This window comes from Styela clava, chromosome 2 (assembly GCF_964204865.1).
Source record: "Styela clava chromosome 2, kaStyClav1.hap1.2, whole genome shotgun sequence".
NCBI lineage: Eukaryota > Metazoa > Chordata > Ascidiacea > Stolidobranchia > Styelidae > Styela > Styela clava.
In genome coordinates, this window is record NC_135251.1 from 15,842,505 (window position 1) to 15,857,389 (window position 14,885).

At 36.5% G+C, this 14,885-nt stretch overlaps 1 protein-coding gene across 4 annotated transcripts; it reads left to right on the forward strand.

Moving 5' to 3' along the window:
• Window positions 1-5,158: 5,158 nt before the first annotated feature.
• On the forward strand, window positions 5,159-12,306 carry LOC120336345 (vezatin-like). Of its 4 annotated transcripts, none has more exons than XM_039404009.2 (10): window positions 5,159-5,964; window positions 6,561-6,675; window positions 7,259-7,407; window positions 7,682-7,901; window positions 8,117-8,276; window positions 8,574-8,693; window positions 10,137-10,233; window positions 10,319-10,380; window positions 10,839-11,035; window positions 11,586-12,306. In XM_039404009.2, the coding sequence occupies exons 1-10, from the start codon at window positions 5,798-5,800 to the stop codon at window positions 12,276-12,278; spliced, it is 1,980 nt and encodes a 659-aa protein (XP_039259943.2). In that variant the 5' UTR covers window positions 5,159-5,797; the 3' UTR covers window positions 12,279-12,306. The 4 variants fall into 4 exon arrangements, with proteins under 4 accessions (XP_039259943.2, XP_039259945.2, XP_039259946.2 ...); XM_039404011.2 differs by having other exon boundaries at window positions 5,161-5,964; window positions 6,342-6,675; XM_039404012.2 differs by having other exon boundaries at window positions 5,161-5,964; window positions 6,548-6,675.
• The last annotated feature ends 2,579 nt before the right edge of the window (window positions 12,307-14,885 follow it).

Here is a 14,885-nt window from a genome sequence, read left to right on the forward strand (position 1 = left end):
TCCCTTCTACTAGGTACGAAAAGCACTTGGGCACAAAATTGTTTACAATTTTTTTGGTATCAGGTCGCGTATGTAAAATATCGTTCAAGAGTGCTGCCAAACGACAACGTAGAAATGCCTTTATTTTAGATTTTAAATCAACATTCTTTATTCACGCAATCACAGCTTCACAGATTTATCTAATCACAGTATCAAATTGATTTATTTCGAAAATAACACTGAGCCTAAGAAAGTCAATTGTCGTCTTAATAATAAATGTGTGCATCCCGTTGACGATAATGATAATATTATTTGCTTAAAACTGGGACATTTAATTTGCAAACGGCGATAAGTTAGATCAGAGTCGGCGCAAAAGATAAATATCAGAATACAATTAATTTGGCTTTGAAATCACTCCTTAATGTCATTAAAATCTGTCGCTGATGTGAACTCATAGTTATATCAATAATATGAAACTTCGATCTCCGCCGACCCACGGGAATTAATAGTTGCGCAAAAGAACAAATGGCGGGAATTTAAAAACGTTCAGGGGGACAAAATATCAGCGCATATGACGAAATTAACCAGTAAAAATCGCTTTGTTGCCGATTTTCAATGTTTCTATTAATTTCCAAATCTACCTCCGACGTTCTGGACCCTGCTGCTTTAAAAAAATATTCGGTATTGGACTATTCGGTATTTGTTAAGAATATTCGAATTATTTGATTCGAAAAAAATATTCGATTTTGCCCACCCTTTTCTTGGCCGCCATAAGAGTATAAAAACACGAAAAATTGAGAGTCGTCGAGAAAGAGCTGCGTGTTTGTCTCTCTCAATTAAATTCCAGCCAGAATAAAAAATTGAAACTCATCGAAACAGGCCCAGATATTACATTAAAATACCATTTCTGTTCCTAGCTCATCGGTAGCTCTGAATCGGAATATGTGTAACGTCTTTTCCAGCTGAAGTTGACAAGCTAATATTAAATCTCGTTAATTTATTTTTTTCCGAAATGATCGATGTCAGTTAATTGCATAATATAGTTTATTTCCAAAAATCTCATTTGGTGTTCCGTCACAATTTTAGAATAAAAAAAGTGTTCCGCGATACAAAAAAGGTTGAAAATCACTGGTGTACGAGGTTAGGGATCAGGTTGTGCGACATCTTGGTGCGCATACTTCAGTAGTACCAATATTTCAATTTCAACGAAGTTTAAATTAAATTTCAATCAAAATTAAATGTTTTCTAGAAGTCGGTATCTGATCGTTTATCAAATCATGTCAAGGCGTACCATAACTTAGTCGCAGAGAAGGTGTGCTGTTGCATATTTTTAACAAAATTGCAACGAACTTTCGGGTATACGATCCATTTAAATTTGCGTGTGATAGAAACTTAGGTCAGTCACTCAACTGACAGATTGAAGGAAATTAATTACCCACACAGCACGTCAGCATCTCGAGTGATGATCAGGGTGTGTTGCGCTGAACATGAAAATGAATGAAGGCAGATCAATAAAAGTAAATAACGAAAAATTCATTTACATTCCCGTCTGGCAATTGGTGTTATTTGGAGTGTTTGTTTTTCTTCGCTAAACGGCTCTCTTTCTTTCGAATCGCGTAAATCAGATTCGAAAAAAATTGCGATTTGAATCGATTCAATTCATAAATCTAAAAGGGGCATGCCTATTCATCAGTCCGATTTCAGGGTCTTCATCCAATCTCACTTCCGTCGGGATATGTTTTGGCTATTTAACTCTCCCAATGTTCGGTATTTTAGTGACTTCAACCGCCTCAAAATTGATAGGACAAAATATCATCTAACCCTAACGTACTTCTTCCTTATAGTGATTAGATTTTTAGTGAACTCAGCCACCTCACCACCCGTCGGAAGAAATTCCATCCACTTCTTTCTGTTAGTGTTCAGCTTTTCAGTGACCTCCGCCACCTCATTATCCGTCGGAAGAAATTTCATCCATTTCTTCCTTTTAGTGTTCAGCTTATTAGTGACTTCAACCACCTCATTATTCGCCGGAAGAAATTTCATCAACTTGTTCCTTTTACTGTTCAGCTTTTTAGTGACTTCAACCACCTCATTATTCGTCGGAAGAAATTTCATCAACTTCTTCCTTTTAGTGTTCAGCTTTTTAGTGACTTCAACCACCTCAATATTCGTCGGAAGAAATTTCATCAACTTCTTCCTTTTAGTGTTCAGCTTTTTAGTGACTTCAACCACCTCATTATTCGTCGGAAGAAATTTCATCAACTTCTTCCTTTTAGTGTTCAGCTTTTTAGTGACTTCAACCACCTCATTATTCGTCGGAAGAAATTTCATCAACTTCTTCCTTTTAGTGTTCAGCTTTTTAGTGACTCCAACCACCTCATTATTCGTCGAAAGAAATTTCATCAACTTCTTCCTTTTAGTGTTCAGCTTTTTAGTGACTTCAACCACCTCATTATTCGTCGGAAAATATTTCATCCACCTCTTCCTTTTAGTGTTCAGCTTTTTAGTGACTTCAGCCACCTAACTACCCGTCGGAAGAAATTTCATCCACTTCTTCCTTTTAGTGTTCAGCTTTTTAGTGACTTCAACCACCTCATTATTCGTCGGAAGAAATTTCATCCACTTCTTCTTTTTAGTGTTCAGCTTTTTAGTGACTTCAACCACCTCATTATTCGTCGGAAGAAATTTCATCCACTTCTTCCTTTTAGTGTTCAGCTTTTTAGTGACTTCAACCACCTCATTATTCGTCGGAAAATATTTCATCCACCTCTTCCTTTTAGTGTTCAGCTTTTTATTGACTTCAGCCACCTAACTACCCGTCGGAAGAAATTTCATCCACTTTTTCCTTTTAGTGTTCAGCCTTTTAGTGTTTTTTAATTTTTCACCTTTGGGAACACTTCAACTTCCGTTTTCCCTCCACTTCATCCGTTTCTTCCTTCAGCCTTTTAGTGTTGTCCATGGTGTAGTCAGGGTGTTAGGATTGATACGTGAAAAAATTGTCATGCTACGCCCACTAGAAGTATGTTAGGTAAGAAACTAGGGTCTAGTATAGTTTAGTACCACAAGTACTTCCAGTGGGCGTAGCATAACGATTTTTGCATATGTTATTCCTAACCCTCACCTGACTATGCCATCCAAAAATTACGTCAATACGACGTCACCATCACGTCATAGTGATTGCCAAAGTATAATTACGATCGCCCGAGATGGCATCTGCGCCGCCGATAAGAACTTGCTAAAGCTGGCGATCTCTCTCCTATCGTGTTCGTTGCGACGAGAAAACGAGAGAAATAGCTTGCTCGATTTCGGGTTATCGTCTGCGCGTTTTGGACGACCATCCGCATACTTCGGTGGGCCTTATTAGTTATTACGCCACTGTGACGTCGGAATGACGTAATTTTTCGGTGACGTAGTCAGGTGGGGGTTAGGATTGACATATGCGAAAATTGTTGAGCCAGGCCAACTAGAAGTGGATGTGGTACTAAACTATACCAGACCCAGAAACTACATGAGACCCCCCGAGTCGTTTTGTTTGTGACGGATAAATTCTTGAATGTGGTCACTCTCACATGAATTTTACACAAACTGAAAATTTGGCCTAAAGTCAGTGGTGGTCGACCCCGTACAGCAGAATCTTTCCTGGTTAAGTTGATCTTGGCTGAAAATTGTCACACCCATGCTACGGTATCACCAGTAAAATTGACGGAGCAAACCATTGGTTCCTGCTGACATACTGACATAGAGCCACAACGTGCAACATTCACCAGGCCTCTCTGTAGTCGAGATGTCTCTGCTGCCTCCCCATTCTGTCTGCTAGATATCCGACTGGGCCATTACAGTTGTTTTTTGTTGTTGTGCTTTTTAGAGTACAATTGACAAAGATTTCTCGGTGTTTGCACCAATTCCTTGTCCTCCAGAAGTAGTCTAAGTCGTTATAAAGTTCTTTCAGCTTTTTCTGTTGCAATTTTGTGAAATTTGTCCTAGAGTGGCAGGTCTGGTACGAATATACTGCCCATCTCCTTTTGCATTGCCATGTGCTGATGTATGGTTTTCACCTGGTTCCTTCCGATATATTCTATCAAAGCAAGTTCCCTTTTTACCTTTAATAGATGTGTTGGGGCCGACAATGTACACGTTAATGGTACCGGTACCCGTTTCCTAGACATTTTAGCGCCTCTAGAGATGCATAATAATTAATACCGCTGTATTTTGAGCAAAGTTTGTTTTGGGAGATATGCCCTGATTGGAACCCCAGACGCCACAATCGTCTGAGAATTTGCTACGGTATCTATTTCTACGATTCTCCGCATTTGTCGAATTTGTGATGAAAAAATATACATTTTCTTTGTGGCCGGTTGGAATTTCAGATAACGCTTTGCCTATTTCATAACGGTCAAAGACTTAAAGAATATTTTCCAAGCTTAGAATTCCTCTGTTTGGCAGAGCAACGGCTCTATTTTTGGATGCTTCGCATGCATCAGATATAGGATTTGATATGTCACAAGTCTGCAATTGTAACACGTTTAGTTTCATAGTTCATTGCTGTAGCAACGTGTTCGTTTTCGCTCTTCGACTCGTCTAATACTAAATTGTCATCATTACCAAATTTTTATGAGTACGATAGTATAGGGGGAATCTGGAATTGAAATCGTTTTGTTTTTTTGTACTGGTTCTTCGAGGAGTGGAGTGGTACAAAATGATTTGTTTTAAAATCTTCAGCTGTTGGTGGAATCGTTATTTGGTCATCGTTCACTGTCGTTTTTGACTGTTGCATGGCTCTGACGTCACGGCCACAAACCTTTCTTGTGGAAGGCTGACTCAAGAAAATGTTGGCGCACGTTTGTGTGTAATAGGATTGAATGGGAGCCTTGATAACTGCACTCAAACCATACATATGCATCATTTTTGAGAAACACCCAACCGTTCGAGCTGAATGTACCAAATCCAAATATTTAGACGTCACAACTCGATTAACATCAATCTGGTTTTTGAAAGTGGGACATTTCGTGTCGTAAAACTCTGAATGTTCTAAAATTCCAATTGCTGTCAGGAGGCATGAATGCTTGTGATAGTTTTGTGTTCCATATATCAGTATATCGTGGCGGAGGATCAACTGAAGAACCCCCCAAATAAAGGATCTGGTATTATCCGCTTAGGTGGTTTGGGGGAGGGGGGTTCTCTTGTTGGGAAACGGGACTCAGGCAGGTCCGTAAGGGAGATTCTTCAGTTGATCCGAGGTGGATACTGCTCTGTGTAAGCAATTTCCATCCCCTTCCACGTACAGACGTACCTTGGAGTGAAGTTATCCAGCATGATTGGATGAAATCTTTGCAAAATACTGTTTGACACTGAACATTCTTTAAAAAAATGTTCAGACTGTGGTGCTTCAGGAAGGATATTTTGATGGTTGTCCAATAAACACTTCATCGATTTGGTCAGATAAAAAAGATCTTCCAACAGCCGTAACGCTATATCGTAATTGAACTCTTGATATGGGCATAAGCATCTTGCACATAAAATGTGTTTCTTGCCCCTTCTATCATGACTTTTGGTTGTTCTCCAGGGCAAGAAGCATGTGTCCATGACTCACACATTTCAGACTGGATGCACTCGTCAATGCATTCAGTAGAACAGGTGGCACAGGGATATAATTGGCCCATGACACAAATATTAGTAGAGAAGGGCGATCTTTGTGACAGTTCAGTACTTTGTTTTCCTGTTCTAATTCTTACTTGTGCATGCAAGATGTTGTACCCTTCACCATTTTTCTATGAACTTCTACAATGCTAGACTGTACTAAAATGAATTTAATTTACAGATGGAATTTCACAAGCATATTTGTTTTATCAATAACACAATCTTAAACAGCAATTTATTGAGTGAAGAAGATGTTTCCTTTTTAACTATGAATTGTCCTGAAATTTTGCTAACAGCAAGCAGGAACACGGAGTATATTACAAGAAAATATCCTTTGAAAATGTCAAAGTGAGTTTAGATAATCAGTTCGTTTAATACAGTAATAAGTTATTTCCTTCGATTGCCTACCTGCTGTTACTGGTTATACAGTTATCTGGTCATATAGGGCCTGACTGAGTAATTGAAATTGCTAAATTTCAAAATTATAGCTACCGTAACTTATAAAGGTACTATTGTGTATTTTGTTAGCAAGCAATCATTTAAAATTTAAAAAATACGTATTATGCTTTGAATATTTTGTAATTTGTTTTGTTTTCAAATATTTGAATCATTTCACCGATTTCATGATTTCTCATGCTTGATAATTGTTTGTTAATTGAGTGGGAATGAGTCTAAATGCTTAAATGGTAACTTTGTAAATCATACCATTACTTTATTTATCACAGTTGCAATGTTACAAATATGAATAAATTAGTGTCACGTGTGGTCGCATTGAGCAAGCAACCGCTACTACCTGCTGTACATATCTACTATCGTCTTCTCGTGATAATTGGCAGTCGAGTAGCATACACATACATGGACGAAGTTGATGTTCACTTTCCTATCTTATGACTATTATCAGTAGCCTGTTTCTTTTTTGTTCTTATTTCAGTTCCGTCTTCCAGGTTTCTTCATTGCTTTATTGTCTTCTTGAGTATTTCCCTCGCAGTATTTGATAGTGGAAGACATTGGGTTCATATAACAGTTTTTACTTTTGTGGCCATTTTCATATCACAAAAGGTGCGTTTTCATTTACTTGTATTCGATTATGGTTTGAAATATACACTTATGTCAAGCAAATTGGAATTTATATTATGTGACACATTATGGTATTGGATACAGCAAAACCTACTAAATGTTACTCTGTGGTCTGGGTGGTGATATAGGGTCGATCGATAGAGTGATCATAAATTGAACCCAGATCTCTAAGTTTAGAGCTGACATGGGCAAACTATGACCCATGGCCAAATCCGGTCTGTTGGGTACTTCAATCTGGCCCGCCTGATTCTGCCACAACCAAACTAGAACCAAATTATGATGGTTCAGCTAAAGAATAGCTCAAGGAATTTGTTGAGATTGTGACTGGATTTAGTTTTAGCACAAGGCTTGTATTCCACTTTTGCTTTTGTAATACTGTAAATATTGATCATAAAATGTAACTTTTTACGTCACATGTACATGGCCCCCGACAGTCTATGTGGTGGGCAAACTTTTTTGCTCCTGTTTCAAAAACCTTGCCCACCCCTGGTTTAGAGAGTACCTAATTATTTTTAAACCTATATAAAATTTTAACTAATGTCAAGTGAATTTAATATTTTTTTAGGTTTTTTTTCCAAAAGCGAATCAACCATATCATGATAATTCAATCTTCCTGAAAAGTTTGATTGAAACAAATATTGATCATCAGAAGGTTTTAAGAAGGTGCATTCGATTCATACAAGACAATGAAGTTGCCGCGATGGGATATACATTGTTAGTACAGGTTAATGATGTTTATTGATATCCAGTTAAATTCAATCAGTTCTTCCAGAATTTGAGTTTTTTGCTATAATATGTCGGTTTTGATTTAGCAATTGTGTTACGAATGGTGTGAATAAACAAAAAAAAGTACTTGTGAAAGGGCAGCAGATAACTACCGACATAAAGATACATAAGCTACATAAAGATCATATATAGCTATCAATACATTTGCATTCACTGCACTTTTCAAGCTACAAGGTCAAAGCAACTGGATCATTTTTTACAGAATATCAGGCAATACCCCAATCAGTCGGTTGGAGAGAAGCAAACAGAAGTTTGTGAGAGAATGCATGCAACTACGTTATGAAGTATTCAAATCTGCTACTAATTTCGCGCTATTATATCGGAATAAAACTTTGGATATTTTAGGGGAATCTAATGATTTTAAATTTACTTCTGAAATATGTCAGATTCCTCTCGAGGAACTTGGGCCATGTTTTGACCAGGTAAGCCAGGTAAAATAAATATTCATGTAATCACCAGTTTGTAAATCACTTCATTGTGAAGCAACCTTGAAAGGGTATAGCTATTTTTTATAGCTTTTTGTAAGGCTTTTTGTTGTTGGAGCAATAACCGTCAGCTCAAATGCCCATGCATGTGTTAGTGAATATAACTGCTTGTATTATATTGTAAATATAACGAAAATTTACTCATTTTGCAGAATACCTCTATGGAACACATCACAAATGTGACTGACAATTTCTGCCTTGATATATTACGAGATGTTGTCAGATTCATGTTTCAACAGCGTTCTGAATTTTTGAAGAATTTAGTAGTGAAAATAAATAAACTGAATTGTAATGAAAACACTGGCTTAAATGGTAAGTCATATATATTTTATATAGTATTAATAAATTATGTACCTTAATTAGATAAAGATTCATTTATGTTTAGTCCTAGTGCAATGAATTAAATTCAGAATTACAATTGATAGTTTTTGTTAAAAACAAGACAGCAATGTTCAGACCTAAATAATATATTCTTACTTTTGGTATAGTTGTGTTGTATATTGCATGCTCGACTTGCAGTTCAAATCTTTTATAGAGCAAATTTTTTTTAATTACAAAGTTTTTCTAGCTATTTTTTTTATGAAATCAAATATTTAGTATCTCTTTCAGATCATTTATCAAACTTGTTTCAAACATTTTCACCTTTGAAGATATCATGCGATGAAGCTTCTAAACATTTAATAAAAGTTTACAACGCGCATTTGAATGTTGAAAATGATTTGAAATCTGGTGAGTGGGATAGTTGTATATACAAATACAATGTTAAAAACAGGCAAATGTGCCATTTTGGAGTACACTCCATATTGCAGAAAAAGTATTATGAAATGGAACTTGTTTATAGATGGTGTAGTAGATCAGGGGGGCTCCAAGGTTGTCGGGCCACACTATTATTTTGTATTGTTCACGGGCCACGATAATGCCAAGAATAGGTAAACAATGCAATGAAAAACAAACAGTTTTATTGTTTAATTAAACACATTGATCATTATTTACCAAGCTAGAAACGCAAAAACTACCAAAAAACTCACTAAAGCATGCAAAAATTTTAATATATCTATATCTAGGATTACCATATTTTTTGACTTAAAAGCGGGACGCCTCCAAAGACACGACCCCTTAGCTGTGATCCTGTAACTTTACAGTTTCCGATTTTACTACGTAGGCCTACATTTAAAGCTACCCTGACTGTCTCCATTGACCATATTGTCATCAAGAGTTAATGCGCATATTCTCTGTCTAAATATAGGGTTCAGTTCGAAAAATAGAAAAGAATAGATGCTAACGATACAAATGATCCGAATTTAGATTTTTTTATGTACAGCAAAAGGAATGAAGAATAATGAAATAGTTAGCTGTTTTCAAGCATTGAGATTTACTTATTTGCCCAAGCATGCTTTTCTGTAGATGACACCTTCAAAAAGCCGTTGTTCAATACAACATGTCATTCATGTGAACGTCCGAACAGGACCAATCAGACTTGATTTTACGTGTGATACGATCGCTAACAATGTTAGCGGAAAACAACGAAACAAACAAAATAACGCATTCACCTTCAGTAAGTAGGCTAGCTTTGCGATACACAGAAACAACAGTAATGTTATCAAATGCGAGGTACAGAAGGCTAATTACTAAATTTTCTGATATATAGGCATTTATTGTAATTCTGTTTAGGCTGGATGCAAAAAAACACCTGGCAGAAATTATATAGATTGGCAATTGCATTAATATTTAGTTATCAGACATAACCAACCTAGGCTAATAGGTTCCTCATTCGATTTTTAGTGTTTTATGAAGCCTATTTTGTTAGCATATATTCATGACAAAAAAGGAAGCCAGTCTACGACTTAGACTAGCCAAGCAAACTATACAACTGCGCTAGTAGTCTGAGCTATCCATAACACTAGTTAATTCAGTAACATTAGTGATGTAACAATATGGCAAAAAAATTTTCTGGTTATTTTTATGACAAAATATCACCATGTGATTTTTCGTTTCCCCGAATAATGTGACGCGGGCCACCGATAACGGAGCAGCGGGCCACTTGTGGCCCGCGGGCCTTGGTTTGAACCACCCTGGTGTGGGTAAACACAATATGTCATATACATATTGCCCAGCACTGTGATGACTATATTATGGTTTTTCACTCCAAACTACTTACAATTCCTTTGCAAGGTAGCCGGATGGAGAATACTAAAGATTCCACATCCAGGTCCATGCTCAACATTTCTCTTCACAGCATTCAAGTTCACCTAAGATTAGCACTACAAGTGTGAGTCAGATGAATGACATTGGATTTGCTTGTATCAATTTTCTCCATACTGCATTGTCATAGTAATTATATCCTCTGTTTCCAGTGCAATTGAAGCTGAACAAAATTGTGATGAAGCTGATGAAGATTTTAACTTATTGTTGAAAGGTGAGAATTGCATCGTGATTGCCATATTTTTTACGAAAATATATATTTCAAATAGAGGTACATAGCATATACAATGTATTTCTCTTTAATCTTTACCATATACATTTTATCATATGTTGATCTTCAATATCTATCCCAGTCTTTTTTGTGGAATTACAACTCGTATATCGCACAATGTGCCTTTTTTTCATTACAATATGGCTTCATGTTATCACTTGTAAATAATTCAGGGCTTAACTGGATATCTCCATGGATGAAAATGTTTACAAATCTTCTATCAAACATGTCCCACTTGTGCCAAGCAGGAAATATGAGGATTATTGTTTGCAGCAATGATCTTTTTCATACCACTTTGATACTATTACATCAATATCACACTGGGTAATCAACTGGGTAAACAATGTCATTGCAAAAAAATGTATATCTATAGTATGTACAGTAAACTATACCCTTTTCAGACAAACTCCTGCCTCAGGTTCAAATTCATGTTGATGCTACTAATCAATGTATAGCTGAAACTTTAAAATGTCTCGAACCTGTTTTAAAAGAAAATAATATTCCAAAAATCAGACCTAATTCTGATTCCATGTCAAACTCAAAATCACTAATTGACGAGTCTTCGCTCAATAATCAGGATGAAATCAGGGAAGATCAGGTAAAGTTTATCAGCCTAATTAATGAGAGTTCTGAGTCCTTATGAAGTGAAACACCACCTATAACTACTTGATTTAGCATACCATTGCTCGCTATAGTTTGAATGAGGTAAATCTGGAATGAGCAATTGCCTTGCTGATAAAGGAATAAGTGGAATTTTGTATAGTTGTACTTTCCAGTTGTGCCCAATTGTGGAGAAGGTGTCAATGAAAACTGTTACTGTTGTATCCACCACAAAAAATCTCGCTTCAAATGTTATTTTCTTTTGTTTATGTTGGGTTAACTATTATTTGCCTTTTCTCTTGATCGTGTTGACTTGAACCAATTCTCAAGGCAACATGTATTCATTGGTACTTTAGCTATTGATGTTCAAGTGGGCATCCATGATTTTTGCTCAGAGGTGTGCTTACTTTTCTTCAGAGCTAGTTCCGCAACCATGCTTTGAGCAATAAATAATAAATTGAAGCTAGTAAATTTTTCGCTTCAGCCAGAACTTTTCTGAGGATAACCTCCAAATACACTTTTACCAAATGTTATTTCAATATATCAAGGTATTTGAGGCGACCACTGAAGACCTGGAGAACGATGATACTGATAAAATTGATAATGATACAGAGTTCCAGAATATGCGCAAGAAGAGAATTGAAGAAACCACTCATGTTATGAAAGAACTTAAATCCGTACTTCATATGAAAACTTCAGTGGAAGAACGGGAAATTCGAAAACAAAAACTGTTTCCAAATTATATACCAAAGACTGATAATTTTGTTAACATATGCGGCAATGAATCTTCAACTTTGATGTCTTCCACACTACCAGACATGAAAACGACTGCCGATCTTAGGGGTATTACACATGTAGAAAATATTTCAAGTGGAAGCTTCATGGCTGAAGGGGAATTGCCCGCTTCAAGTCACACTCTGTTAAAATTGCCACGGAGACCCTCGATACCGGGAAGAACTAAAAGAAAAAAATCGTATATCCGAAGGAAACAATTTCACCCTTCTACACGTGACAATAGGTTTCAGGAACAGGCGATTAGTGGAGACGATGGCGATAGTGAATCTGATAAAAGCGTTGTACATCTCAGCTTTGGCTTTTCTTCATCGATAGCCTCTCAAGTTGCTAAGGTTGCTTCGGATTCATCATTCAAAGTTTTTGCTGATTCAGCAGGAGTTGGGGTGCAGAAGAGAAGTTTGGTTGGCGAAGAAACTACTTTTGGTGATTCTGATTCAGATTCTTGATTTCTTCAATAAATTTATTTGTAAATTATATAGTTATGGTGGTTTCAATGATAGAAAAGCTTAGGGATAAACCACTGTTTAGCAAACCTTCTGTCTGTGGGTTCAAGTTCCTAAACTGAGAGTCTCAAGTCAAGTGCGAGGTCGGCAAATTTCAAACTCTGATACCATGCATGTTATACGAAGTCTAATCGTGTCCCTGCGGTATCTAGTGCCAGTCGTTTAAAAAAAACGACAGTGAAATAGATAAATTAGAGGAGTCGCATTACCACTACATCTTCGATTTTGCTTGTTCAAAGGTTTAGTAATTTGGATTGCTGTTTCACTTTTGTGGAAACTTACCAAGGGTTCGAAAGACACCTGCCTTCATAACCTGCGCGGGTGCAAATTGCTAGACTGCTCAACGACAGTAGTTTTACTTCTTAGCACTTCATAAAGAAAATTTTTCTTTCAATCGCCTTGGTAATTGTTGTTTAAAAATAGTATATGAGCTCACAAAAAATTCTAGATATTACAAACATCTCCCGAGGCGAATGCAAAACAAAAAAAAAATCAAACCGTCTTGTGGTCGGTAAAGCCTGTATACCTCCACTTCGTATGCTTGAGAACTCAAAACTACGTCTGTTATTTTCTATTTTTTAATAGAAAAATGTATATAACGGTATGAACTGGCTATCTATTTGAATGGTTGCGCAATTTTGTGGTTTCGAGTGACAAATGGGTAATGACTAATGTGAGTTGCAGCTAACGACTGTCTTGCATTCGGGAAATTATGCATAAATTGAGGCCCAAATGTTTTGTTCATGTAGCTGACGTAGTGACGACATACAGTGTTTACCGAAAATAAGACCGGGTCTTATTTTAATTTTTCTTCGAAAAATACCACTAGGGCTTATTTTCGGGGGATGTCTTATATTTTCATATATCAAAAACAAAATTAAAAAGTAGAGAATAGCGAGATTTTCAAATAGATATATCACGAGATCCCGTGATATGCGTTCGTGGAACCGCCACAACATTCACAAATTTTGATGACGTCGTAGCACACAAAGAACGAATCCCATAGAGCTCACGGAAATATTTTAAATAAATAAAAATAAAAGTCTTCTGGAGAAAAATAAAATCTTCGACCTTCAATTTTCAAAGCAATTGGTCCAGTAACTAAAGACAAAAGCGATTTTTTCATAACGATCGGAAGAAAAATACCAACAAGAACAACAACATATGAACAAAACGATCCATAGAATTAAAATTATGCTTTCCTAATAACTCTCCTCTTTCACGCAAATATATGTTGATATAGTTAATTATTGTATTGAATATAAAATTAGTTCCACTAAATCAAATCAGTTACTGCAATAAGTTTCATGGGAAATTCAATGAGAGATTAGTGAATACTCGTGCCAGTATTGTGATATCATCACTCTGTTTTAATGATATATAAGAAAGTACATTTTATCAAACAAATATGAATTTTATGATGTTCTTGACTTATACCTTCTCCACAATTAAATGTCGCTGCTGAGCAGCCAAATCTTTTAAGTGATACTCAACTTTAAGACATGCTATTGTTTTGTATCTTAATTTTTGACATCATTAACGGAAGATATTTACACTAGTCAACCTGATTGAGCCTTACAATGAGGCTTAATGCGAATCTGGCACTTTACAATGGGCTCACGGCAAATATAGAAACGGGTATATGTTTTCATATCAAACAAAACTTTTCTTTTGTGGCGACATGTCGAGAGCTACGCGCGTTAAATGTGTAATAAAATACACTCCTCGATTTCATGGGTTTTAGTAAAGAAGTTTTCAAAAACGTGATGGATATATCCAACATTCTTTTTGTTTCATGACAGAACACGGCTAACAATCTGGCTTTCTACATTAATTAGATGACAATATGCTTGGATAGTTAGGAAGCCAAGATCAGTCAGCATGCTGGTCAACGTTGTTACCGTTTATACACCTTCCAAACATTGCTGTACCATTTGAAAATGATTCAAATTGTATCAAGCCCGGGCTACTAATGATTGAATTACTTACGAAAAGCATTTATTTAACATATTTTTAGTAGCATCTGTTTAACTACGTTTACCCTTTTGTATGTACAGTAAACACACCAATTTTTCTGGCGGTCTCCGTTGCTAAGAGACGCAAAGACGGCGTTCTCGCGCTCCGAGGATCAATGGTGATCAATGGAGCGTGGGAGGGAACACGACGCGGTTCGTCAAACGAGACTGGTTTATCAAGACCAGATGGCTTTAAAGAAGGGTTCCGTTCTAATTTTTCACTCATTATTTCCTTATCTTTGTATTAATGATTGGCCTACAATAAATCCGTTTCTTCGGTTTAAATGCTCTTTTGGTATCTGCCACCAGCTGTCTCAGATTGAATAATCTATATTGAAAGATAGGAACAAGTGTATGGGCAAGCTTTATGTTGAAGTACTGCGAGAAATTTCGCCTGGCGATGAAGGACTCTTGTACACAACTTCACAAGCCTGAAGTATTGAACCAGTCAGTTGTAGTGCAGTCGAAGTGAAGGTTTTGGACAAGATCTATAGCAGATGGTAATGAGGCTAGTGAAGAGATCTGACGCATGAAT

Coding starts and splice junctions, on each gene's coding strand:
- LOC120336345 (XM_039404009.2), top strand. CDS start 5,798: ATGGAATTTCACAAGCATATTTGTTTTATCAATAACACAATCTTAAAC. Junction 7,408..7,681: donor GCCGCGATGGGATATACATT/GTTAGTACAGGT, acceptor CATTTTTTACAG/AATATCAGGCAATACCCCAA. Junction 10,234..10,318: donor CTAAGATTAGCACTACAAGT/GTGAGTCAGATG, acceptor CTCTGTTTCCAG/TGCAATTGAAGCTGAACAAA.